At 55.7% G+C, this 26766-nt stretch overlaps 1 protein-coding gene across 5 annotated transcripts; it reads right to left on the reverse strand.

Annotated features, from left to right (window-relative positions):
- Positions 1-819: 819 nt before the first annotated feature.
- USP2 (ubiquitin specific peptidase 2) lies at positions 820-26766 on the reverse strand. Of its 5 annotated transcripts, XM_089915694.1 has the most exons (14): positions 19852-24428; positions 17791-18599; positions 17384-17569; positions 5552-5602; positions 4908-5031; positions 4600-4711; positions 4391-4501; positions 4166-4230; positions 3877-3980; positions 3708-3788; positions 3495-3573; positions 3162-3269; positions 2856-2976; positions 820-2638 (listed from the first exon to the last, which is right to left on the reverse strand). In XM_089915694.1, the coding sequence occupies exons 2-14, from the start codon at positions 18556-18558 to the stop codon at positions 2551-2553; spliced, it is 1998 nt and encodes a 665-aa protein (XP_089771820.1). In that variant the 5' UTR covers positions 18559-18599; positions 19852-24428; the 3' UTR covers positions 820-2550. The 5 variants fall into 5 exon arrangements, with proteins under 5 accessions (XP_089771820.1, XP_022415989.1, XP_089771818.1 ...); XM_022560281.3 differs by lacking the exons at positions 17384-17569; positions 19852-24428 and adding an exon at positions 26622-26766 and having other exon boundaries at positions 821-2638; XM_089915692.1 differs by lacking the exons at positions 17384-17569; positions 19852-24428 and adding an exon at positions 25566-26590 and having other exon boundaries at positions 821-2638.

Consider the following 26766-nt stretch of genomic DNA (forward strand, 5'->3'; position numbering starts at 1 on the left):
CTCAGTGTGTGGAGCACGGATGGCAGTTAGGAAAATGCCCCATAAAACACTTTAAGCTCAACTGGTGATGACTTAAGTTTCCCAAGTTCTGGGATTGGTGGCAGAAATAGAAAAGCTGAACAATTCTGAGAGAAAACTCAAGGAGCCAAGTCCCTAGGGACCCCAACGAGGCCCTCCCTTCAAGGAGTTAAATCTGGTGATGTCTTGAAAACACCATTTTAGAGAACAATACCTTTAATGTAAAGGCTGTTGTTTCCAGGTATTAGTGGGGCAAGTTGAGATCTTTCATTTAATTTATTGAGGACCAAGCCTTGATCACTCCACACCCAGGCATAGCCACTCTGCTCTAAGAGCAAACGTTGCTGTTTTCAGTCTTTGCTGGAGAGACCTGTCTTAGCTCGTCACAGGTCTGTACAGGCACCCAAGTGCGTCAACAGAGAACCACCAGAGTGCCCCTACTAGCAGTTAAAAAGCAGACAGTCCATTTAAAGTGATGTCCATTAGACATGCTGATTTCCTTAGGTGTGAAGCCAGGGTTGTGGTCACGTGGGAGACGCACACTGAGGTATTCCAGGGTTGTGGTTACGTGGGAGACGCACACTGAGGTATTTAGAAGTGACAGGACACCTTGCCCGTAAATGTTTTGCCCCAAAGAATAAAGTATACATAAACAAATGTGGCAAAATGTTAATGTATCAGTGAATTCAGATAAGGAATATAGTGTTCAAAATGTGTACTAGTCCAGCTTTTTTTTTACAGAATTGAGAAGTTTAAGCTAAAAAGTGGGTAGTTAACTTTGTCCAGAACTTGGAATCTACAATCTGATTGCAGCAGTAAACTATCTCCACTGATAGGCTAGGAGCGCTTCCTGGGTTCAGATCTGTCCCAGATCAAGATTCCATCACGTACCAACTTATTTCTCAAAGCTATTATTTATTCTGTACAAGGTTCCACTGTACATCACACATTCTTCTCCTCTTGCTTACACAGTAAACAAGTGTACACCAGCCCTTTGGCTCAGGTTCACAAGTCTTCCCTGGAGAAGGGTGTCAGGCCAGTTAGACTCAGGGTGTCTTTTTCTGATGCTTCCTGGGAACACTGGAAAGTTCTGGGCTCCGAGGGGCACAGGTGGGGCCCAGCTGTGTGGGTGTGCAGAGGGCTCCACGCACAGACCTCCGTGCCTTGGTGCGGAACAGCTTTTTTCTAGGGGACAGCACAGAGTTTTGCCCAACTACTTAGGGCAGAATCAAGCCCATGGGAAAGAACCATACAACTGAGGCAAGATGTCCCCAAACACCCAGGCTCCAGCTCCCAGGTTGGACTGTAGACCGATGCCGAGAGGAGCTGGAGCTGGGGGCGGCATGGGCATCCCTGAGAAACTCGGTCCAGAGGGCCTACGTCAGGAGGCTCTGAGAAGGGGGTGTGGGGCAGGAAGGTCAGAGAGGAAAAGCAAGTTAAGGAGGAATAAATTAAAGGTGAGAGAAGCTCGAGGGTAAGGGGCTCCTGCTATCCTTCCAACAGCTGGGGAGTAGCCCGGGGCTGGGTTAGAGGAAGCTGGCGGGAAGAACTTGATAACACTATCAGAAGAAATCTTTTACCTGCTCTCCTCTTCACCCCACTGCAATGCAAAACAAGCCAGGGGCTACGGGCACAACCCTGAGGCTCCCCGGCGGCTCTGAACATGGCACTGGGGAAAAGGGAAGAGGCTGAGGGATATTTCAGGGAGGGGCAGTTACCCCCTGGTCCCCAAATGCTATAAGGCACAATTCTTGGAGGCAACTAGATTCCATCCAAAACGTTAAAAAAACAAACAAAAAACCTGTCAGAGCCCAGGTCTACTGTGGCTGTGCTTGGGGCCTGGCCAACTCCCACCTAGCACCACTGGGGGCTGGCACGAGAAAAGCTGTATTTTGAAGAATTAAGGAAAAAAAAAGAAAAATGACCAGCACAACGTCCCAGCTGTGAAGAGGTGTGAAAGACAGCATCTCCAGTCTGAAAACTTTAGTTACGGTAAATTAAAAAAAACAGCTGGGCTTTTAAAAACCAAAAACAGCTTTTTTCAAAGACGTCCCCTCATCTGTCCCCCTGGAGTTAGCAGCGTTAAGAGGGCTCTTGGCTCATGGGTGTTTCTCTTGCTCCTGGGTGGGTGAAGATGGGCGGCGATCCTCCCCAGCAGGCTCCAGAGGGCGCTGTCTCTCCAGGAGGCCGGGGCTGGAGCCGCGGCCAGCGGGCCAGTGGATGAGGATCTTCTCCCCACAGACGGCTGTTTAATCACACACAGGAAGAAACCACAAGCTTACAAATGCAAACATGAGAAGCCGAGGGACACTGCTGGCTCAGTCTGTGTCCTGCCGGTCTTCTCTGCCAGGCGGGGCTCGGGGGCAACCCTGGCCAGGCTGCAGCAACTCCTGCTCGCCAGCTTCACTTTCCTTTATTTTTCGCTTATTAGTCAGGTGGTTTTTTTTTTTTTTTTTTGCCTTTTTTGGTCTTTTTAAAAAAACTTAGGGTGTAGGGCCACCACGGGGAAGGATGAGATGTAGCTCCTCGTTGCTACATGCGGGAGGGTGGACTGGCCAACTCGTAGAAGAGCAAGTAGGCGTCGCTGGTGCGCACTTGGCCGGAGGACATGGGGGAGACGCTGTGGAGAGAAGACAGGTCAGCCTGGCGGCCACGGGACCCCATGACGCGACAGAGCGGCTGGGGGAGCGTGAGGGCCCGTCTCTGATCTACTGGACACCCGAGGCCACCCTCTTCTGGAGGGTCTTCAAATGCACAGCACCCCTTTTGGCCCTGACCTTTTCCGGGTGAGGTACAGGTGCCTGACGGCCGGGAGCCGCGCCCGAGGCCTGTCTCACCTGGAGTCATTGAACGCGTGCCATTCTCCCGTCACCGGGCTCCGGCAGTAGGCTGTGTAATGGCCGCCCATGGTGGTTCCGGAGTGATTGGACACAGCATACAGGTTGTAAACAGCGTGGTCTGAGGAGGAAGCACAAGGCGTCCAGCCCCCGAGGCATCCCTTGCCCCCGGGCCCCCCCCTCCTGCCGCTACTCCCAGTTTCCACGTCTCACTCCTTAGCAGCGTCCCTCCACCTCTTGGCCTCCCCGCTGTATCTTAGACACTTGTGCCTCGGTTCTGCGCCTCCAGTGCAGAAAAATACTTACTGGTGTTTTCTGAGGCAAATTCTCTCAAGTCCAGGTCTCTTAGTGGGAAATTCACAAATGTTGTAAGCTTGCTGGTTCGTATCCTGGATTCTGAGAACCGCTTCAGATCTGGTATTGGTGTGAGTCAAGGACAGACAGGGTGGCAAGAACAGAGTCAGAGAACAGGAGACAGAGCCCCTGAGGGCGACTGCGCTTCTCAGGAAGCAGAAGGGCACGCGGGAGGAGAAAAGCCGCCTGACGTTCTCAGGTTCCTACTCCGTTGGCCCTCACCTGGGCCCTTGTCATCAGTCACTCTCTAATGTCAAGTCCCTGCCCTGACAAGCTGAAGGATACGGAGCACCAAGATCTTTGGGAACCTCTGGATGGAGAACTTCTTTATACACCGCTTTCTGGCTCGGCAGCGACAGCACGTCTGAAAGACAGGATAGACAGAGCTGGGAAGGACTCACGAGAGAGGCCAACAGGCGAATCCAGCAACTCCTAGGCTGGTCCGCCCCCAAGAGGGCTCAGGGAGATGCACTCTCGCTGCCAAGGAGGGTGACTTACTGGCTTTTCATCGCCATCAAGCACATCCTCTTTGGTGAAGAGCCTCATGCAGTCCATTAACGTCACCTCAGGATAACCTCGCTGGGAGAGAGAAAAATGAAGGTCAGAGGTCGCTGTCATGAAAGGGTAAGAGCGGGAGTTTCAGGTGCAGGGGGACAGGGGTGCGTACCTTAGCAATGGGCAGAGACAGGTCCCAGAAGGGATCAAAGACTGTAGAACAGTAACCACAATCAGTACACGTCAGGGAGCTCTTCAGCTGCCCGACAAAGAGATCTGGGGAGAGATGGACATGTGATGCTTAAACACTGTGTCTCCTTTCTCACCGATCCCGCCTCAGACCTTTGGGTGCTGGGCACTGGGTAGCAGGAGGGGTCCCCGGGAGAATGGGCTTCTCATGCTCTGCTCAGGCAAAGCACTTAGCAGGGAAGGCAGGCATTGCCCCCCATGCCCGCACTTACCCCCGATCCGACTGTCTTCCCGTTCTAGATATTTCCTCCACATCTGGCGCCCTTTCTCATCATCACTAGGACCCAGAGAGAGAGGAAGACAATTGGGTCAGAGCTCAAACCATGATAAGTTTAAAGGCCTAGGGATTTAAATCCTTAATATCCAAAATTCTCCCCAAATCATTACCCCCAAAGAAGTTCGTGTAGTTCCGCCCCCAGCACTCTCCTCCTACTTACGGAAGATGGTCGAGGTTTTCAGGGTTGGACCTGGGCCTCGCTGTGACCCGGTTCACCTCATTGTGGAGCCCGTCCAGAAGGAAGCGAAGAAACTCCTGAGCGTCCTGCTGACTGAACCCGAAGAAAAGGGAGTGAGCGACACCTCTGGCCCCTAGAACCTGCTGCTGCTGCCACCCACCCCGGGGAGGTCACGTCCCCAAGGCCCTTACTTATAGCCGACGAAGCGCGGTGCGTATCTCTGGATCTGGGTCTTGAACTCAGAGGGGCTCACCACATCATTGGGGGATGAGGTCCATATGGTCTGGATTAGTTTTGCAAACTCTATTGGAAGGAGAGGGTAGAGAGGGGCGTGGAGGACAGCTAAGCCATTTTCTCTACGAAATTCTTAAACTAGAGTCCCAACTAAAAGAAGCCAAAGAAAGAGAAATAGGAGAGGAACACATGACACACAACTACTAGTGCAGCGACAGCAGAGTGGGAAAAGCGTCCTGAGGGGGAGCAGGGCCGCGCCCCTCACCTTCCATGAGGGCTGTGTGTGCACTGCTGCTGTGGCCCAGGTCCCGCATGTAGAGCCTCTGGAGGCAGTAGTCCCTCAGCTCCCGGGTGTTGCTCAGGCACTGCAGAATGGAGTTCATGAAGCACTGCGAGAGACCACCTGCACGTCAGCCGCGGAACAAAGACCCTGGCTGGCATGTCTAGTTACTTCCTACCTGGAGCCCTCTGGTCCATCTGGCCCAGAAATGAATCCTCCCACAGCCTCAAGTGCCTCTTTTTGTAAGTAAAGCAGTGAAGTGAGGCAAGTTCCCACTGCTGGCACAGGTGATGTGACTGGTTATTTACTACAGAGGTGTGCAAAAGGGAGTGGGGGAGCTGGACAGAAGTGGGTGGGAAGTGATGGCTGTCCTCGAGGAGAAGGATCCAGGACAGTACCTAAGCTGCCAGTTCAAAGGGCAACTCCTCTTCAGCAGGGCTTCCTGCTGGGGGCGGGGCTGAGGAAGAGGTCGGCAACTTTGTAAAACACCAGCCAGGAAGGGCAGGTACCAGCTGGCCTAGCGGGTAGGAAGGGAGTCGGCTGGAGCCAGGAGAGGACTCTGGTTAGACGGTCCCAGTTGGGATGGTAGGGAGTGGCCTCAGGAAAGAAGTGGGCTAGGAAGAACTCACCGTGTTCCCAAGGTTTCGGAGACCAGCCAGACCCTGGGTGCTCTTAGAATTCTGTAAGCAAAGAACACGCGGCATATTCAGGCTGAAGGAAGAGGCCTGGCCTATGTTAGGTTCTCTCTGCAACTTTCTGCCAGTTGTAGCCACTGGCATCAAGCCACACACTTTATTCTCTCTTCAACTTCAGTCTACGTACGTTGTAGGCAAGAGGGGTGTGGAATGCCTGTCATTTTCAACACACAACAAAAATGTTCTTCGAGGCTTTGCTTTCTTTTGTCGACTATGTGTTTTCCCCCATCTTTATGTTACTTTTCATTCTCTGCCATATTGGAGACTGGAGATGAGAGCCAGAGACCAGGAGTTCATATACCTGGCTCCAAGAAATTTCAGGTCCCAAATCCAGGCACTCTCTCAAATGACCTACATTAGTATCCTGAGATGTCTGATGTCTAAAGCAGCTGTCATAATGAGCACTTCAAGGAGGTCTTGAGAAGTTCAATGACAAAACATCTCAACTGAGTTTAGATCTTCATCTGGGGAAAAACCCTAGTTGGTCTGCCATTCTGAACCGCCAGAGACAGGTGGAATTCCTTCCAGTTGAGCTCAGCTCCTGAGGGCTGATTAAAGCCTGGGAGAATCCTCCTCGCCTGGTTCAGGTTTCAACACCCTGACTGGCCACCGGCTGGGAATCCTTCTGATGGCAGGTTGGGCCAAGCAGAGGTAAGCACCTGGCTGAAGGCGCTCCTCTTGCTCTTGTCCCTACTGTGGAGGCTGGTGAGGGGGTGGGAGGGAGAACAGGTGCTCCGGCGAGGACTCTGAGCATTGTTTGTCCAGGTCTCTTGGCTGACCCTGGCCCGACCTCCAAGGAGTCAGAAAACCTTCAGGCTCAAAGGGTTAAAGCATCGGCCTACAGATGAGCCTTCCACCCTCCGTCTCAGGGAGGGGACCTGGGAGCAGGCAACTCTGGAGCAACACTGGCTGGGGCATGCGTGGGGCCAGCTCAAGCCTGATCAGAACAGGAGCCTGAAATAACTCAGCTAAAATTACTCATGCCGTGTGCTGTCAGCAGCTCAAAGCCCATGAGGTTGTCAGCATAAGGGGGTGGGCTGGGGAGAGGCAGGCTGAAGGAGGGCTTTTCTCAGGTATTGCCCCGCTGATCCCACAAGTGGGAAGATCCTTCCTTGCCAATTCTCAGGTCTAACACTAATAGGTCGGGAAGGAAATACCTAAACCAGCAGAGAGACCTGCTGTCCACCTGCAGCTAGAAAGAAAAGCCTATTGGCAGCAGGTGCGGTACAAACACCCGCTGAAGAACAGCAGTGTATGGCCCCAAACACAGAATTTAAATCTTCACGACAATCTCAGTAAACCCTGATGCTCCAGTCAGAGGGCCACAACAGAGATAACTCCCGGGACAAAGACCTTATCAGCATTTTGAAGTAGACATGGGGCCCAACAAAAACACTGACGTCTCCGTGTTGCCCATTCGGAACTAAACGTTAAAGCCTGCCCACGACCTAATACCTGCTCTTTCTTCCCCAGGACACCCACTCTTACACCTATTTCCGGCAGTGCTTTATTAGTTCTTACCCCCCGTGCCTCAGACAACATCTGTCTAAACGGGCCACAGAAGCAAAGCATTCTACCGCTGGTGACTGTCGCTGTCCACCAAAGGGGGCCCTTGGCTGAGGCAGTAGTCATGCAGCTCTAGTGGGGGTGGGGCAGTGGGAGACTGGAGGCATCTCTCTAATGAAGCATTCCTGTGGTGTTGACACTTTTAACTGTGACCCAACAGAGGGAAGGTCAAGGAGAACAGCTCACGACCTACGGTTACTATTCTCGAGGATCTACCCCTGCTTATGGCCTGGCGGGTGGAGAGATGGGGGAGGCTCCTTCAAGGCATCGCTGGGACCCTCTTAGTTCTGGCTTGTGCCTTTGTCTAAAATTTCCTGAGCTCCAAACTCCTTGCCAATTTCTAAGCACTCTGTGTAGAAGGCGGCTGGGTAACAGAAGTCAGGGGGTGGGAGTGGAGGGGAGAGCAGGGCTGTTCTCTACGCAGCCAGATATTCTTCTGCCATGAATAGGAGATCAGGAGCTGCAGGGAGAGTCAGCAGTTTCCATTCCAGAGAGAAACAAAATGTCCCAGGAGTGACCTTTCTTACGGGAAAAACAATCCTACCTCAGGGCCGACAGGGAGAGGCCAAAACTGGAGAAGTTGGGAGAGACCCTGAACAGCCAGCCTCTCACCAGGAGACAAGGAAATGACTCCAGTTGGGATGCTGGAACTCAAGTGCAAAGAGCGGAGAAAGTTCGGGTCAAGAACTTCCTTAAAATTAGCCATCAGCAAACCTAATTTGACTCAGTAGCAGCCATTGTTCTTGAAGGTAGATGCCACCTCCATTGCCAGTAAACAGACAGCATTCACCTCCCAGGGAAGGAGCGGGGGGCTCTTAAGAGCCTGTTCTATGTTAACGCGGGGGAAACATCTGGGAACACGAGCCATAGAAGAAAGGCTGATGGAGGTCTGTGTCTTCACACTCGAGACCCCAGGAAAGGGCTTTCCAGCTTACTTCACCTGTGCCATGAGGGTCAGCCATGAGTCCTGGCTGCAGCCAAGGAGGCTGGTATGGCCCTGGCACGGGGCAGTGCACACACTGCCAACACGGGAGCTGGTGCTGTTACATAAGACCTGTCAAGCTCTGGCCCCTTCTCTCTTCCCCGAGGGGGCAGTGCCCAGCCTTTAGCCCCAGCATCACTCTGGGGCGGCTACGTCATTTGAGGGATCCAGTGCCCACTTAGCTGAACTGGGGAGGGCTGGGAAGGGAAGGGGCGTTGACCTCTTTCCCTGTCTGCAACTCCTCTGCCCTTCACGGGGTCAAAGGACCCCTGTTACCGACCCTCTGGGAAAGGGCCTTTTGGAACTGAGTGTCGGGGAGGCGGCCCCTTTCCCACCAGCCTTTCTTGCTGGGTTTGGCCTTGGAGGAGTCACGCCCGCGGAGTCCAGCGAGCTGCCCGTTCCCTCACACACCGAGAACTAGTCAAGGTTACGCTTTCCTGCACCTGTCCTGATAGGTGCCAGGAATTAAGAGTCCAAGAGCCACCTGGTGCAGGGGTCGACGAGAGGGAAGGGGAAGGGGGGTTCGGAGGACTCAGGGGCTGGGATCTCAACAAGGGGAGGGGGCCGCGAGTAAGCGTGAGATCACCCGGGGAGGGGCGTTCCTTGCCGGGAGACCCTGGGAAAGGAGGGGTGGGGGCTGAGGACGCTCCGTGCCCGGGCCCGGCGCGCGGCAGCAGGGGGCGGGAGGGAGGGCATCCCGGCGAGGAGGCGGAACCCCAGCCCTCGGCGTTGGGGGTCCTGGAAAAGGGCCCCGCGTACCTTGGCTTTGTTGAGCAGGAGCCCCACGAAGGTGGAGAGCAGCAGGGAAGGGGAGAGAGGGGAGCGCGGCCGCAGCTCCTTGGCGAGGGCGGGAAAGGGGGCTGCGGGGGGCTCCTCAGGCAGGGTCACGGTGTACGAGGTGCGCATGCTGACGGGCGGGTGGCGGGCTCGACCCCTCGCCTAACGTTGGCCAAGGGGGCGCGGGGTAGTACCGCGCGATCCCACGGCCCGGACGCCCAGGCCGGCGAGGCCGCCACAGGACACCGTCCGCGGCGCCCGGCGGCAACCGCTACGGCAGGCAGATCGCGCGTTCCTCCGCCTCAACCTCCGCGGCGCACGCCGCCAACCGCCCCTGCACCGGCTCTCTCTCTCTCTAGCAGACTGGCGGCCCCGCCCGCGCCGCTGGCCGCGCGACGTCAGCGCTGGGGCGGGACCAGGGCTCCAGCTCCGCCCCCGCTGGGCCCCGCCCCCGGCCGCCAGCACGCGGACCCGAGCGAGGCTGAGACCCCGCCAGACCCCGCGCTTCCCGCGGGTCCGCCCACCGCCTGGCTGCCCCCAGCCCCCTGCAGCCGACAGAGCCGGCCGGCCGCAGAGACCTGGCAGCCCCCGGGGGCCGGCAGGACCGGAGCGCGGAGTCCGGCACCCACCTCGGGGTTGGGACTCGAGAAACTGTCTTTGAGGCCCGCAGAGGACACGTCTCCAAGGACGAGTGTCAGCCGGGTGAGCTTCCCCCAAGGCGGCAAACGATTCCTAACTTTTTGGGGGCTGCAGATCATTTTGAGAACCCGATGAAAGCTCTGTACTCATTTTTTTCAGGGAAAAATGCACCCACGCACAAACTTTTGCACAGCATTCAGGGGGGATTCAGCATTCAGGGCTTTCTTGGAGCCCAACATCGACACAGACCGTGAGGGTCACAGGGCCCAGGTTAGGAAGGTAGATTTCCACGGCTTCGGCATTGAGCACCCCTCCTCCCTCCAGCCCTAGTTTGGCCCACTGTCAAGAGAGGCAATGCCCATATTTTTATATGGTACAATACATCACCGTACCTTTTGGCCCCAGGAAGGAACCTTTTCTGGCCTCTTCTACCCAGTTACCCAACTCCATCTCTCCTAGAATCTCAAATTTTGATTTGTTTTTGGGAGATGGGGAGAAAGTACCACCACGGTGGAGAAATAGGTGCTCAGCTGGTGTGGGGTGAGTGTGCTCCTCTGACCCTAAGGGCAGCAATGCTTGAAGATTTCTGCTGCTCCACCCCCTCACCTATCAGGGACCCGCACAGAATCTGCCTGGAGAAAGTACCTTGTTTGGAGCTTGATGGCTATTTTTAGCCAGTATTCTTAGCATTTAAAAATACTCTGGGAGGCAGCAGTGTGTGCTGTTACTCATCTGTGGCCTCCTTCTGTTTCCCTTGGCCTGTCATCCCCACATGTACACGCACACGGCACACACGACCACAGCCACATGGGGAGTGTGTCCAGGACGCATGTATGGCTTGTACCCCAGGCCTCCCACAGAACGGCGATTTTGTGCTACTGAGGGGGGAGCACAGACGGTTGCCCCTGTGTGTTCCAGCAGCGGTGGTGGGAGGAGTGCGCAGATGGCAGGAGCTGCAGGGCGTTCTCCTGGGTGATAAGTGAGGCTTGATGTTAGGAGGGGTGATTTCCACAGTCACTCTCCTTGCCGGGTGACCAAACCTGGACCCTGGACAAAATGCAACAGCCTTTTCTTCCATTCTTCCTTCTTCCTAACCACACCCTTCCTAACCACACTGTCTGCAGCAAGGCTTGCATTTCATCACATCACTCCCCTGCCCTGAAACACCCGACTCTTCTATCCATTCTGGAAACCTCAGGTAGCCCTGTCTGTGAGACTGTCATCCATAGGCCGGACGACACCACTGTCACCACCCTCACTCTTCTCTGATCCCCGCTGCCAACCAACCTGCTTTAGCACTTGCCTTCTCTTGCTTAAAAAACAAAATTGCCGGGCTTCCCTGGTGGCACGGTGGTTGAGAGTCCGCCTGCCAGTGCAGGGGACACGGGTTCGTGCCCTGATCCGGGAGGATCCTACATGCCACGGAGCGGCTGGGCCCGTGAGCCATGGCCACTGAGCCTGCGCGTCTGGAGCCTGTGCTCCGCAACGGGAGAGGCCACAGCGGTGAGAGGCCTGCGTACCGCAAAAAAAAAAAAAAAAAAAAACCTGCCACCGATGAGGTACTTACTAAATGCCAGGCACTGCTAAGTGCTTTATATATATTAGCCCAGCTAACTTGCATAATAACACAGTGATGTAGCAACTGTTACCTCTATTTTCTAGATGAAGGAACTTAAGCCCTGAGAGGTCAAATGACTTTCCAGGACCACGTAGCTGGTAAATGGCAGTGTGGGGCTTTGAACCCAGACCCGTCCTACAGCAAAACCCATGCTAGGAACAATTACCAGGAGATTCTGGAATGCCTTTCCTGTTCTCTGCCAGTTACCAACCTGTAAATTCTGCTCAAAACTCATGTTTTCCACAAAGCCTTCTCTAATGAACTCCACCCAGCTCGAAACACCATCCCTGTATACCCTCAGTCTACTAGCATTCAGTTTCCACTGTATGAATTTGTCTTAAATGTTTATCTTTGTGTTATAAGTGTCTCTAAGGCTTCTGTAAGTGGTCTGAGCTTGTGTGTTGATTGTACCATCACACTGATACCTCCTGAAGGGCAGGGTTGTGGGTTCTCTTAGTGGGTGTTTAATAAAGATGTTGAGCTCATCATGAAAGGGGGCCAGAGCAGGCTCTGCTGGCCATCCTGGAAGTCCCACTGAGCCTCAGAGGGTGGAGCGAGTCTGGGTTTGCATGTTGAGTAAGTGAGCTGCAGGAAGCGCTGTCTATCAGGTGCTCACCCCCTGGAGCATTTGGCCTGTCTCCCCATGACGTAGGCCAGCCACCCCGGGACATCATGACATTCTGCCAGCTCTCTCCATCTTTCCTGGGATGCGGGAGGTTAGGGGCATTGCTGGGAGAGGAGAGGCCCAGCTGGGGAAAGCTCCTGCATGGGCGCCCTTTGAGAAGCCCGGGCGGAAAGAATTCCCACAGGGTCCAGTCTTGTCAGGCAGGTCTGACGGCTGCAGGACACAGCCGAGGAAGAACCGTGGTCCTTTCTCAACTAGCCAAGCCCCTCTGAGACCCTTTCTCCTTAGTGCCATTTCGTGAAGTGGGGTGGGTAAAGCATATAGTCTTCTGGGATCTGAATCTGGCTCTGGCTCCATGACTTTCTGCCTCAGACACACTGAGCTAATCTCTGCAGGGCTCATCCCTGCAGCCCGAGACGGCCATTTCTCAGACCCTGTGCTTGGCCTGCCTCCCCCGTAGGTATTTTCTCACCTCAGATCCTTCCTGGCACGGATGGAGTATTTAAATAAATTAAAGTCAGCGTTAGCTCTACGAAGGCAGGACGGCGAATACCTTGTTCCCTCAGATCTTAGTGGGCAGCTTGGTCCTGGATTTGGAAACACTGCTTAGGCCCTACTCCTGGGCGCACCTGCTGTTACCACTGCAGACGGGACAGACTGGTGGCCTGATTGACGGAACTGGTAGGGGCTCAGAGTCCTTGTTAGGAGGTTTGGCTTTCAGCCCACGAGTGCCCTTGGGGACGGAGGGCCAGCCAGCGGTACCTAGGTCTGTAGGAAGCTCCGCCTCCCTGCATCACTCAGACTCCAGGAGGCCAAAAGCTCTGTACTCCTTTGAGCCCCTGGGCAGCCCGGCCTGAACCAGCTGGATTCCAGAGGCCCACACACTTCCCTCTCTCGTTTATACCTCCGTGTGGGGCACCAGTTTCTACGGACCCATTGAGGTGAGAGGGTGCAGGGGGCCACGTGTGCAGCTCTGGGCCCTGAACATGCTGTTCATTTCTGTAGGCGATGGTCAGTGGAGCGGCTCTCCCGGGGGGCAGGGAACATTTTGCCAGGCTTGGATTAACTTCTGCCTTGCTGAGCCCACCCCTGCGCCACGTTAACTCATGGAGACATCCCCGAGGCGGGGTGGAGGGGGAGGCAGGGAGCACAGTGCGGGGCACTGATCGAGAAAACGAGCCCGGGTAAGGCAGCACCAAGGCCACCAGCCAGGTCATAGCCCACAGCCGGTCTTCAAGGGCTGGAGACATCAGTGTCTGGCTGATTCTAACCACAGACTACAAACCGACTGCCCTTTCTTTCTCAGCAGCTAGTACTAGTCCTGGCCGTGGGACCCCTCTGGCTTAAGGGCTCCTCTGTATGACCTTCCTATGCTGTCAGCACAGATTCAGGCCCTGAGGAAGTTCAGCCTCCTCTGGGTGGCCGAGTGGGTGAGGACAAGCCCCAGGGTCTCAGGCTGCCAAGCTGGACAAATAAGACAGCAGGGATGCAGTTTGGAGTGGCTGAGTAAACAGTGAGAAGGCAGGGGACAGAGAGGAAGGTCACACCTCTCACCCAGGAGCCCTAGGGCAGCCCCTGCTGTCCTCAAGTAGTTCTCTTTGGAGTAAAACTCCTCCCTTCCCCCTACTGCTTGGCAGCAGTAAGTCCAAAGTCCCACCCGAGAGAAAAATCACATGACCTCGGCTTATATAATCTCCCTGTCACTGAACAGCTGGAACCTGAGGCTTTGCGAGATGAGTCAGCAGCCCCAGTGGCAAATAGGACCCAGGTGCCCAGGCCGTTTGCTCCTAGCAACAGGTCCCAGAGCAGAGGGCATGGGTGTGCAAGAGGCCGGGTCAGGCCCTGCATCTGAGCAGGAGATGCCTGGGCCCGTGGCTTGTGCTCTGGAGGGCCCCAGGAAAGAAGAGGGTGGCCTCGGCAGGGCTGAGGCCAGCAGGCAGAATGCCAGGGCCGGGGAGGGAGCAGCTGGAGGGGGTGGAGCGGAGGAGGATTAGGGTGGATTGTAGGGGTTAAAGCGCAGCCCTGGAAGGGCTCAGTGGGAACAGCTTGTCCTTCCATAGGCCCAAGGGAGCAGGAGAGGTGGGGCAGAGGGGGGACGTGACCAGGCTGGGTGCTTGGGCCCCTGGCTCTCTGCAGGACCAACTCACCTGGGCTGGCTTCCTGGCTTGGAGTCCCCACTGAAGGCAGTGAAAGGTTTTGTTTTTTTTTTTTTAATCGGTTCTGAACCAACACACCTCCCTCCTCTCCAGTCTGTCATAAGGTGGAGCCTGGGGCAGCCCTCACTGTCCTAGGCTGAGCTGCACCCTCCGTGGATTGGCATTTTGTTGGTACTTAAGCACGCTGGGGGTGAGGTGGGGGGGGGTATTCAGAATTCTTGTCCCCCTACACCAGTCCTTCACCCGTGTTCAGCTGAGTCTGTGACAGTCCAAGTTCATGTGGGCTGTTACTATTAACAAGGGGACTGAGTCTGGTTAGAACTGTTCTAGTCCCCGGTGGGCGGTCCTGCTTGTGACCTCCCTTTACTGTACTTCAACTGTAGTTCAGGTCAGCTACCCTGAGAGCCCTGGGGCCACGGCTGCCCCAGAGGAGTCAGATCATGCTGGCTTCGCCCCAGGATGCACTTCCTTCTCACCTTTGTTCTCCCAACGGTCGTCCCCTCTCCCACTCTAGTCAGCTGCCAAGTGCCCCTTCTTTTCCATCATCTCCTTTCCCCCCTTAAGTTTAAACCGACTCTCCCATCACATGTTACTGGTTTCAGATTCCTCCACATCCATTATTTGCTTTGAACCTCATGATATCCCTGGGAGGTGGGCAGGGCAGGCATGACCATTCCCTTTCATGGGTGAGGAAACAGCTCAGGTGAGAGGTGTCCAAGGTTAAAGAGGCAAAATATTCTTCCAGCGGTCAGAGCAGTCCATCCCAGCCTCGGATGACCTCTCCCTTCCCCATCACCTATGACACTGCAAAACACCTAGGGAGGCCTCCTACTGCCACTGTTTTTGGAACTTATCTCCCCAAGTTAGTTGTGCATATGCCCGAGGGCAGGGGCCATGGCTCAAACCTCTCCTGCCTCCTGGAGTACCTGGAAGGGGGCAAGGAGGACTGACATGTATGGAGCACCTACTATGGGCCAGGCCCTTTCACACGCAACCTTTGATTCCTCACGACAATCTATGAAGTGGGAACTATGATTGCTCTCGTTTTACAGAGGAAACAGGTTCAGAAGTTCAGGAACTTCTCTGAGGTTATGCTGCTAGTAAGCCGAGCACCGTAAATGAATGAATGAGACAGTAAGATCCCCAGATGGAGATCGGAAAAGAAACTGGACCTGGTTCTAGGCAGAAGTGGTCCAGGCCCCACGAAGAGGGATGTTCTCACGCCAGCAAGATGTAGTCAACTCCAGAGGCGAGGGTGAGGGTGGTGAGGAGAGAGAGGGGTGAGGTTAGAGGGGTGAGCGTGTGGTTAAATCAAGGTCTTACACCACGGAGCCCACGAGGGGCCTTTCCCAGTTGATAGCATCTTCCGGAGCGAGAGCTCACAGTGAAACCCTAGCTCAGTTGTTGGGCTGCTGGCTACTTCCCTGTGTTGTGGGTTGCTTCTGGACGGGAGGAGGGATGCTAGGGTGGTTGAGTTTGCTCTGGGTCAATCTGCCACTCCTCTGAGGTCCTCTCTCAGAATTCCCCTCACCCTGGCCCTGAGGGTGGAGGTGGGGCCGGGGTGTCCCCTGTGGAAGGGGTGGAGGGCAGCAGGCTCCAGGGAGGTTTGGAATATGCCTGAGTGGGAAGGAGGAAGCCCTGCTCTCCTGGGATTGGGCCTGAGAGTGGCTCTGCAGTTTAGTCTGTGGAGGGGAGGTTTTCGGACCTCGGTGTGCTTGAAGATTACCTGACAGTCTTGTGAAAAGGGCAGATTTCCAGGCACTGTCCCTAGAGAATTTGATTTGGGGGGGTCTGGGTGGGGCCCAGACCCCTGAATTGTTAAGCTGTGTAGGTGATTCTGAGGTAGGCAGTCTGCAGACCCCACTTTGAGGAACATTGAGCCCCGTAAAGAGCCCTTCTCGGGCTTCTCTGGTGGCGCAGTGGTTAAGAACCCGCCTGCCAATGCAAGGGACATGGTTCGAGCCCAGGCCTGGGAAGATCCCACATGCCGCGGAGCAACTAAACCCGTGTGCCACAACTACTGAGCCTGAGCTCTAGAGCCGCGAGCCACAACTACTGAGCCCACGTGCCACAACTACTGAAGCCTGCATGCCTAGAGCCCGTGATCCGCAACAAGAGAAGCCACGACAATGAGAAGCCTGTGCACCGCAAGTAAGAGCAGCCCCTGCTCACCGTAACTAAAGAAAGCCCGTGCGCAGCAACAAAGACCCAACATGGCCATAAATAAATAAATAGCCCTTCTCTTTTGAGCAAAGGGAGGGTGCCCCTCAGAGGCCTCTAGCACCCAAGCCCCTCCACTGAGAGCTGCTTTCTGATTGTCCCTGAGATGTGCAACACCAGACCTGTTCAAGTGAATCACGCTCCACCACAAGGGCACGTGCCCTGAGAGCATGTCTTTCTCTCTCGGGCCAGCTCTGTCGTGTGCCACTCCTCGTCCCTCCGACATAGCCAGCCCTGCCCTTTCAGGGCCTGAACGCTCTGGGAGGCACCAGCCTTTGCATCTCCCATGGCACCTCACAGACGGCCCAGCAAGGCCAAGACTCTCTAAGTAATGGTATCAAAATTGTCCTCTCAAGACCTTTAGTTATGACAAGCTTCAAGATCCGTGCCTCAAAGCTCCACCCCTATCTTGCACCCCTGCTCCATTTTTCTGGACAAGCCCCTTAAGCAGCATTTCTTGCTATGGCATAACTATTGTTTCCAAGAGACACGTGTCCTAAGAGTAGGAGAAGAGTACATAGAGTAATGAAGGCAACACAACACCCAGTTCTCCTGCCCATATGCTTGCCTGTCCATCTACCCACCTACTCATCCACCCAACCATCCATCCATCCATCCATCCATCCACCCACCCACCCGTCCATCCACCCACCCACTCACCAATCCATCCATCCATCCATCCATCCATCCATCCACATGATAAGCACGTCAGCTGAGTTCTACACTGAGCTAGGCACATGGTGAGGGATCTAGAGATCTGATTTCTTTCTCATCCTATGAGAGCTCACCATCTAATGGGTAAACTAATGACTACAGAAAAGGCGGAATTGTAGTCAGTGCCCCAAGAGAGGTGTGTTCAGGGATTAGATGTGGGTGGGGCCACGTCAGCCTTTACTCTGTCTTCGGCAGAGCCTCTTCCATTATTCGAGCCCAGGCACTATTGGAGTAGAGAGGGATTGGATCGTCTAAAGCCCTAGACAGAAAGTTCTGCACCATTTTCTCCAAAGACACATGAGGACAACTCCTGTCCAGACACCCTGTCCTGAGCCAGGCAGGGTCCATCAGAGGAGAGACCCTCTTCTCCTGATGTCTTATGTCCCAACGTTAAGCCATGTCTCTGGACTGGGAGGTAAAAGCCTGAGCAGGAGGAGAGATGCAATCAGGGCCAGGGGGCCTCTCTTACCACGGGGCACACTGGTGGTCTGGGGGCCTCAGCAGTCAGTCCAGGATGGGGCAGGGCCTGCAGGGGACCCTGGCATGTTGGGTGGGAAAGTAGAGGATAAGAATCCCAGTGTACGTGAGGGTAGCTGAGCATTTCCAAGATGACTGCTGGGCCATCATTGAGTGCACAGGTCATGAAGTGGGTTTCCTGGGGAGAGTGGGAAAGTCCCTGGGCAAGGCATCAAACCATGAGGGCACCGGACGTGCTGAGGTTACTTCCCTGGCTCATGCCCACCTGGGCTGCAGGAGCAGCCACTGTGAGGCCTGGGAAGAAAAACCTCTGCCTTCGATCATCGGTCAAGTTGGGAGTCCTTTCCTCGTCAGCGGCTGCCTCCCCAGCCCATCACCGGGTCCCTCGGGCAAACTCACCGTGGTGTTTCGCCCTGGGGAGCTGGAGCAGCTGGACACAGGGGCCTGGCCCTTGCCCTTCTCCCACAGCGTGTAACGGCCACTCGGTCGGTAGGTGGGGCTGAGGACTTCAGGGACTCGTGAGTGAGGGGCCTGGGTGGGCACCTGCGGTGCGCTGCCCTTGCGACCATAGCTCTCCAGGTAGTCGGCCAGGTACTCGGAGCGGCTGGCTGCCTGGTAGAGCCCCTGCAGGGCACACAGCTCCTTGCGCGTGCGGGCCAGCATGGGGCTGCGGCCCAGGTCTAGCCGGTAGCTATCTGAGGTCCGGAGGCTGGAGAAATCCCGGGCCAGTTCTGATTGACTGTTCGACTTCTTCTGGGTCAGGGTTACCCCCTGGTCGCGGGCATTGATGGGCAGGTAGCTGAGGGAGCTGGTGGTCACTCCATAAGGGACGCCACTGCCCCCGCTGAGTCCACTCCCTGAAGGCCGCTCGGTGCCCCGAGTCTGGCTCTCCGCACGCTTAGCACCCCCGATGACATCGGGTCTCAGCAGGGGGCGGCCTCGGTCATAGTCCAGGATGGAGGGGGGGCCATACGTATGGGGACGGGTGAGGAAGCTGGTGGGGGGGCTGGGCTTGAAACCAAGCTTCTCCTTCTCCAGGAAGGAGGCAGCCAGGTTGGCCCCGTAGGAGGAGGGAGTGTAGGTGCCATAGCCCGATTTGGCATAAGGGGCATCTGTGTAGCGGGCCGATTCTGTGTAGCGCTTCAGGGTGGAGGAGAGCTGGGACATCCTTCAGGGCGGCACTCAATGGGAACTGGGAGCCTCATGGGCTGAAAGACAAGGAAAGCAGTTGTCAGAGGGCCCTGCTGGGGGTCAGGCTCCCACTGTGCCTGCTGTCCATCCCCAGCTGGCCAGACCTCAACCAGGGATCACACAGTCTAATTCCACAAGAGGCTGGCCCGCCGCTGAGACACACCTCTGCATTTGCGCGCACGCACACAGGCATGCAGGTCTCCACGCACCCATGCTTTCACACCTCAGGGAAAGCATGAGAGCTGAGCTGGCTCTCGTAAACCACACCGGGCAATCAGTCTCAGCACGTCCTGGCCACTCCAATTGCTCCCCTCAAAGACCCCAGGGTGAGGCAGGGACTGCCCTACCTCTGCAGCCCTTCAAGCAACAAATAGTATTCCAACCCAGGTCCCATCTGTTTCCTCTCCTCAGCTTCTGCAGATACTCCCGAGATGGGGGGATGCCACCGCCCTCACCCCCTGGATTGGAAACGCTGGACGTTCCAAGAGTTAAGACTGCTCCCTTGCTTTCTGACCTACGGGACAAGCAGGAGTCTTTTGCGAATCTTACACTGTCTGAGCTGGCATGACCTGAGAGGATCACTTGGCCAGATCCTTGATGAGAAAAAGGAGGCCCATGTGGTTTGGGGGAGGCGGCGATGAGTGGCTGAGCAGGAGCCTGACCTTGGTCTCCAGACCCAATCCCAGAGTTCTTCCCTGGACATGGTCACCTGCTGCGGTGGGGGATCCTCGTGTGGTAGAGCCCACCGTCTTCACTGATCTAAGACTTCTGTTTCAAGTGGAGTCAGGGCCCTGTGGCCTCCCAGGGGTTCTCCCATACCAGCACCCATCACAAACTGCTCATGGTGATAATGACTTGTGCAAAGGGGGCCCCCTAGAGGCTAAAATTCTGCGCTGCAGGCAGCACTCCTGTCCCTACCCCCAGTCCTTGCAGCTGGGGTGGGTCTGCTGAAGGAACACAGAACCTCTGAATGGAGGAGTTTTGAGAGCCCTAAAGGGTCATCCATCTTTTTTTTTAAGGTTCATGTCATATATCTTTTATCACAAGTAAAAGAAGACATTTCCACATCCATCATCCAATTGAATCTTCCCAAGGTCCCAGGGAGTGGGCAGCCATGACCACACTTTACATAGAGGACACTGAAACAGACAGGGGCGAAACAGCCTGAACCAAGTCTCACCGCAGAGACGTCAGATTTGGGAATCCATCCCAGATTTCCCCACTGCTGAAACAAGGGTGATTATCAGATGCATTGCACCTGTTACCTACCCTCACTGTTAAGGTCGCTTTAGTTGTTGCTACAAAAGACTTGCGCATCCTCCAGATCTTACTCAGACTAAACCGGAAGATGTTTGCCCAAGTTGTTTTTCAGGAACTTGGAGTCAGCTGTGTCCAGTACATGCTCCAGCCAATTAAGGCTGGTTAGGACCATCAACCCCTTCCTGGGCATCTGAGAGCGTCCACTCGATGAAGGGGTCATCCATCTTAAGTTCTCTGTTGTACAAATGGGAAAAGCGCTGCTGACTTGTCCAAGGTCACGCACTAGCAGGCCTAGGGCTGGCGTCCATGTCTCTCAGCCCAGTGCTCTTCCCACTTTACCTCGACTCAGCAACCCCATCACATTTAGGCTCACGTGGGGGCCCGCAGAGTCCCTCCATCACCGTGAACATGCAGGCTTTATCTATAATGGAGCTGGAGGCCCCGTGGCTGACTAGCTGGGTGATTTTGCCCTAGTCATTTAACCTCCCAACCCCCAATTTCCTCACCTGCAAAATTGGTATAATAATCGTCATTATGATTCCTGCCTCCCAGGGTTGTTGCAAGAAATAAATGAGATAATGACATGTGAAAGCTCTCAACAATGACAGTGGTTATTATCTCCTCCCCCAGCCCCCGCCAGGCAGCCCGGCTCCTCCCTTTGTAGGCCTGTAATAATGTCAGGGCTGGCTGTCTCCTGCCCAGCGGGCCTCTGACCGCAGCCCCGGGCACCAGGCTTCTCCCAGCAGCCCCCAGGGAGATGAGTGGATGAGCGGGCAGTGGGCAGAATCTAGCTGTTCGGCAGCCAGTGGCTCGGGCAGCCCACAGCCTGCCCTAGGCCGCAGCCCCAGCCCATTAGGGCAGAGAGGAGCTGGTGCCAAGCCTCAAGTGCTGAGGGCCAGGCAGAGAGCTCTAGAAACAGTCCATGTAAGGCGTGAGATAGGTGCAGGGATGGGAGGTGAGCAGGTGGCACCTTCCATATAGGCCCCAGAACAGAACTTGTAGGCCCTGCCAGAGACCTCCAGCCATTTTCAGTCTAGTCTGGCATCACAAAGGCATGGCTTATAAGTTATCGTCCACCCTTTTCCCGCCTGGCCCGGAGGCCGCCTACCCTTCATGTACACTCCCTCCCCACTGTGTTCCCACCTCCAGCATGACTTTCACCCCTTTCTAGGAAAAGAGAACTGGAGGAGGGCTAGGGGAAACCACAAGCTTCCCTCCCATCTGCTTAGCTTTCTGGGGTCCAGAGAAGGAAGAGAATGAAGGCTGAGAGAGGCCAGGGGGAGAGACAGAAAGAAGCACAGGGGGCGGGGGCGTGGGACCAGTCCTCCTCGATTTCACTTTGGAGAGCGCCATCAATAATTCAAAGTCAAAGAGACTCCAGGTCTCAGGAGCTGGGCTCTGGGACACCTGGCAGCCAATCAGATATGACCCCACCCCACCCCCACCAGGGCAGGAGCTCGTACCTCCTCCCGTCGGGCCTCTCTACGCCTCCCCGCACTGAGGTTCCCAGGCAATTGGTATTCTGCAGGTGGTGCCCCAAGCTTGCGACCTCTCCTGGCCCTGCTGATACAGAAGTGCTGGGGCCAAACAAGGTGCAGCAGACGGGGACAGACGGCCCTGGGATGGCCCACAAGTAACACTGGGGAGGGTTGGGGTCTGGAGGTGGAGCCATACCTTCCAGTCCCCAGAATCGCAGGAGGGCTCCTAAGTCCCTCTCTCCTGCTACTTCAATCTGGCAGGCAACTGGCAGACCTGTCCCTCCCTGCAGTCTCAGGTGGTCATGCCATCACTAACAGCCCCCTGGAAGCTGCCCCTCAGCACTGGCAGCTGGTTTACAGCTCCCCTGTCTGGGGAGAGGGTCCCTATTGGGGCTGAGGCCTTGACATGCCTATCCCCTCCCCCAACCCCCAGTTTCACTCTTGAGGACAGTGCCAGCCAGCATCTTTCAGGTGAGCAGACAGCTTGGATTGGCGCCCCTTGCATTACCTGGCACGGCTGTCCCTGGAGGCTGCAGAATGCACCCCGGGCGGGAGAGTGGGCCGGGGCCCTGGCTATAGCCTTGCTGCGCAAGACAGGGACAGGACGGGCACTCACATGGCCACGAGTCTCCTTGTTGCCAAAGGAACGGCCTGAACTGAATGGCCCTTTCATGGGGCAGTGGGAGGCCAGCCGATTGGCTGTGATTCCCCCGTCCCCCTCCCTGCCCAGCATGGGGCCCCTGCTGCCCTGTTTACCCAGAGCTGGCAAGTACAGGCATGTGGTTCCAGGCAGTGCCTCCCCAGGTGCCCGCCACCTCAGACAGCAGGGGCAGCCTCCCTGGCCAGCCTCCTCCTCCGTGCCATCTCACTGGGGCCCTCGGCTTTTTCCTGCTCTGCCAGGCTTCCCTCTCGCTTTGCTCAGTTTCCCTCTCTTGGGAGGTGTGGTGGCATCCCTCTTCCTGAAAGGATGAGTGAGCCAGCTGGCCACTGCACCGCCAGCAGGTACTGAGCACCCCTGGACCAGGCATCACCCTGAGTGCTTCTCGGGCTGCCTCTCATTTCTCAGCAGCCCGAAGTCCAACACTCATACAGCCTTCCCCGCGCCCCTGGCTTACAAACAGCATTTGAAGGTTTAATTTTTTTACATTAAATTGAAATTCAAAATATTTTCATTCAAAAATTTAAAAAAATAGACAAGAGATTTAAATAATGAAACATTCAAATGAAGCATTTAGCATTCATATTTCTGAAGTTATTAAAGCTTAAAACTGCACTAAGACGTCTGCGTATTAACTCAACCCTCACGACTGCCCTAAGCAACAGGTGCTATTATTATGCCCATTTGCAGATGACGAAACTAGGGTTCGGGGAAGTGATGTGGATTTCCCCAAGGTCACACTGGGAGCAGTGACGGAGCTGGACTGGGACCTACCTGGGCTCTGCCTGCTGACAGCTACCCTGGAGCCAACCCCCCACCTCCCTTCTCACTTCCCTGGCCTCCCCCTGAGCTGGCACAGGGTGGGGGGCCTGCAGCATGGGGTTGAGGGGGATCCAGGCATCCACTGTCTAGGCAACAGCATGGCAGGTTCAGACTCCCGCAGGAGCTGCCCTTCGAGTTTCCACTGCAGGCGAATGAAAGCGAAGCCAGGTGCAACCTGAGCCCCAGTATGATGCTGATCGGCCGAGACATGGTCCAGGAGGCCTCCATTTCACCCATGATGCCAAGCTCCTGCATGTCCCCTGGCACCAGCATCTGGCCCCAGCCAGGGCCCTTGGCCCAAGGCCTGGTTATGGACATGCCCCCCAGCCTCCTACCCTTGCTGCAGCTCAGCCCACCCCCCAAGGTACCCAGACTAGGTGAGTCAGGGGTTAAAATGAACCCTATCTTCCTGGGGCCACCAGCCCTTTACGTCAGCCACTGTCATTTCCTGTTGCTCACGTGAAGGGCTCCGTAACCTGCCCAGCCAGGGGAGGGACTTGCTCCCCAGGAATCCCTGGCACTCCTGGCCCCCAGGGTAGGGGATGGGTGATGCCCAACATCCCAGCAGCCTTCACGGCCCCTCTCTGCCCAGATCTGCTCTCCTTTCTGGGGTGAAGGCGTGCCAGCTTCTGTGGCCTTGCCACTGCCTGGATAGAGAGCCCCTAGCTGGGCTTCAGAGGTGCGCCTCAGCCGGATTTAGTCCCTTCCCTCCTACTCAGGTGTCCGGGACAGGTGAGTGGGGAATCCCAGCCATTCCACTAGGTGCTTGGGAACCTGCACAGTGGTGACCTCAGAGCTTCCCAAAGCTGCTTGCTAACAACATCGGAATGAGACAGTGAGACAGCTGACCTTGAAGGGTAAAGTGGGTTGAGAGAGGGGCCCTGTCATCTACACTTTCCAAGCCGCACGCCCAGCTGCTGGGGCACTGTCTACACACGAGCCTCAATTCCTAGGTCGAGGAATGTCCCGGCCAAAGTAGAGGATGCGGGTGGAGTGGAAGGTGAGGGTGAGGGGTATTTCTGCTCTCATAGTCTAGGAGTTCTGTTTACTCCTCTCAGGCCCACTCCCCTCTAGCCTGCTGCTAGAGGCTCTGCCTCTCAGGGGCTGGCACCCACCCCACTGATCCACCAGTTTAGTGCCTAATATGCCTTGGCAGGGGGTCATCCAAGGGGCAGTGGGTCCCTCTCAGTCTCTCTATATCCCAGTAGTTACCCAAGTGCTGGGAGTGGGTGAAGAGGTAAGATAAAGAGACTGGGGATTAGAGCCAGAATCCTGCCTGGAGGAGAAGAGGTGGTTGGGCTTAGGGCAGTGTCTCTATAGGGCGCTCCTTGATTTGGGGTTGGGAGGGGGGTGGGCATCTCTACACTTCCAAGAAAAGGCAAAGATATGGGCCCCCGGGCAGTATTAGAACCCTTAAATTCTCTTTTCCAACCACCCTTCCAGACACTCTCCTGGTACCCACCCCAGGGGAGAGCCCCAGGCTCCCTCCCTCTCCTCTAAGGCTTCATTGTTCCTCCTTCTGGCCTCTGAGCCCTTGGTCTTGTCCGTAGCACCTACCGGGCCCGGTGGGGCGGCCTCTCACATGCTCCCCCAGACAGACAGGGCTCCTCCAAACAGACAGTCCAGGGCCCTCTGGACAATGGCCCTGTGAAGTTCGGACATCAAAGGGGCAGTTACTGACCTGTGTCTGGGGACACTGGACAGGATCTGGGGGCTTCTCCTTCCCCAGCAGGGCAGGGAGTGCAGTGGCCAGCCCAGAGGCAGGGCTCTGACTCCGGCCGGGTAATCCGGCGCTCAGGTTACCGACTTCGATATATATAGTATCTTATCTGACCTCACGGAGATGGCTAGCTCCACTCGCTGGCATTCCAAGCTCGGGGAGAATTAAAGGGGCAGTGGCAGGCCCTCCCCTCGAGGTGGGCCGGTGCCAGGCAAGGAGATCCTACGAGACTGTTTGAAAGGAGGCATTTTGAAATGGAACAGAAGGAGGATTCAAGGGGAAACAACTGGAAAGAGGGTAGAGGGAGGCGGGTGGGATTAGGCAAAAATATGGAGAAGGAGGTGTCAGTCGCTGAACTGCAGAAGAGCAGGAAGCCTCAGTCCACCTCCTTTAGTTTTGAAACGGAGGAGACCTAGAGGCAGACAGCAGCTCGCTCAAGGGCACACAGGTAGGGAGAGGCCGGAGGGACCCCTCTCAGGTTCCCGGTCCAAACTCTTTTATAATGGACTTCTAGGCCTGGGCTTGTATTCCGGGGCTTTCCCTTTTATTGGCTCTGAGACAGTGGGCAAGTCACTTAAGCTGTCTGGACCTTATTTAGTCTGTAAAGCAAGAGCAATAATAATGCTATACCTCACAGGTGTGAGGGTTAAATAATATTTGTAAATTTCCTGGCCCATAGTAAGAGTTCAATAAATGATAATTATTACTAGATTGAATACTTCCACTTATTATTATAATTAGTGGTAGTATTTGTAGTAGTACCTCCCGGGTGAAGCTTGCTAGGGAGAAAAGGGCCTCCAGGCCACCCTGCGGGAGTGCTCTGTTCTAATGCCAGAGAACAGCGCCATGGTTTTCTGAGCTGGTCCATGTCCCATAACTGGCAAGGCAAAAGAGGCTTGCCCTATTCCCAGATGTCCAGTCCACCTATCAGAGAAGGGCCAGGCCCACTTGGGCTCCTTCCTCCTCCACCCAGAAAAATATAGCAAGTGCAGATTCCCCCAGGCTACCGGGAGCAAGGCTGGCTGCTCTGCTGTGTCCACTCTACCTGTAGGAGTGCTCAGGATGCCGAGCCTACGGAGCGGGGCTGGCTGGGCAGGGTCACAGGAGGAAGCTGCTGCATTCTTAACCTCTGGGGCCTTGGTGCTCTTGTCTGCTCGCAGTCTGTTTCTCCTGTTTCTCGATGGCTCTCCCTGAGCACTGGGAGTACCCGGGATGGTGCCTCCACCCCGTCTCAGCAAGAGGCTACTGACTCAGCTCAGGTCACGATGATGCACTTCAGAGGACGCCCTCGTACCTGGCCCTCATTCCAGTCCTCGTTCCGACTCCACTTTGGCATCCTTTACAGCATCAGAGGAGTGGTGGCTGCTCTAACCCCAGCCCAACCAGCTCTCCTTTCCTCCACTTTATGCGTCCCCGACTTGGGGACCTTCTCATGCCTGTGCCTGGGGAGGTGAGCATCAGCAGGATGCAGCTCAGGCCCATTCTAAGAGCAGCCAGATGGGCAGGTAGATGTTCACACCTTAGCTAGAATGGGTTGGCCAGAGCTTCCTTAGACTGTTAAGTGTAAGTTACTTGCCTTGGAGCACCGCGTGCCTGCTGCTGGTTTGGGATTGGTGAGAATTTCAAAGATGCCTCTTTCTGGTTTGGGATTGGTGGAAAATCTCTTCCACTTGACTGCTACCCTCCCCCCACCCCACCCTCTTTGGCAAACTGACCAGAGACAGCTCCCAGGAGCTTTGAGAGGAGGGAGTAAATGAGCTGCCACGCACACGTGGGGAGGGGGTTGTCAGGGTCCACGCGTCACTCTCAGCCACATCCCACACAGGCCTCAGAGACCTGGTCCTGCCCAAGCACTGTTTCCTTAGAACACACTGATCAGCACACAGATGGCTCTTCCCGGCACCCTAGGCTGTCAGCTGGCAGGCCCCCGCCCCCCCATACAACTGGTACCCACAGCTGGAGATCCTCGGCGCAGCTGGCGCTCGCCCTACATTTCTAGTGACCATTCTGCCCAGGCTGTCGTTGACACCTCACTTTCTGAGCCTCAAAAGGCACTGCCCTCCGCATCCCCCCTCCTCAGTCTCAGACAGGTGGCACGTACCTGCCTCTTCTCCGAAGACGGACGAGTCGAGCCGGGCACAAGCATGGAGCTGCGGGTGAGTCCCGGCCGGTACTGGAGCAGCGCAATGAGCAGCAGCTGACGCAGAGGGCTCCCTGGCCTCGGCTCCTGCCCGCCTCTCCCGCAC

Source organism: Delphinapterus leucas, chromosome 7, assembly GCF_059928025.1.
Source record: "Delphinapterus leucas isolate spDelLeu-1000000601 "Yukka" chromosome 7, BTC_Dleu_Yukka2, whole genome shotgun sequence".
Taxonomy (NCBI): domain Eukaryota; kingdom Metazoa; phylum Chordata; class Mammalia; order Artiodactyla; family Monodontidae; genus Delphinapterus; species Delphinapterus leucas.

Coding starts and splice junctions, on each gene's coding strand:
- USP2 (XM_089915694.1), bottom strand. CDS start 18,558: ATGTCCCAGCTCTCCTCCACCCTGAAGCGCTACACAGAATCGGCCCGC. Junction 17,570..17,790: donor CCCCAGGGCGAAACACCACG/GTGAGTTTGCCC, acceptor CACTCTCCCCAG/GAAACCCACTTCATGACCTG. Junction 3,574..3,707: donor TTGATGGCGATGAAAAGCCA/GTAAGTCACCCT, acceptor CCTGTCTTTCAG/ACGTGCTGTCGCTGCCGAGC.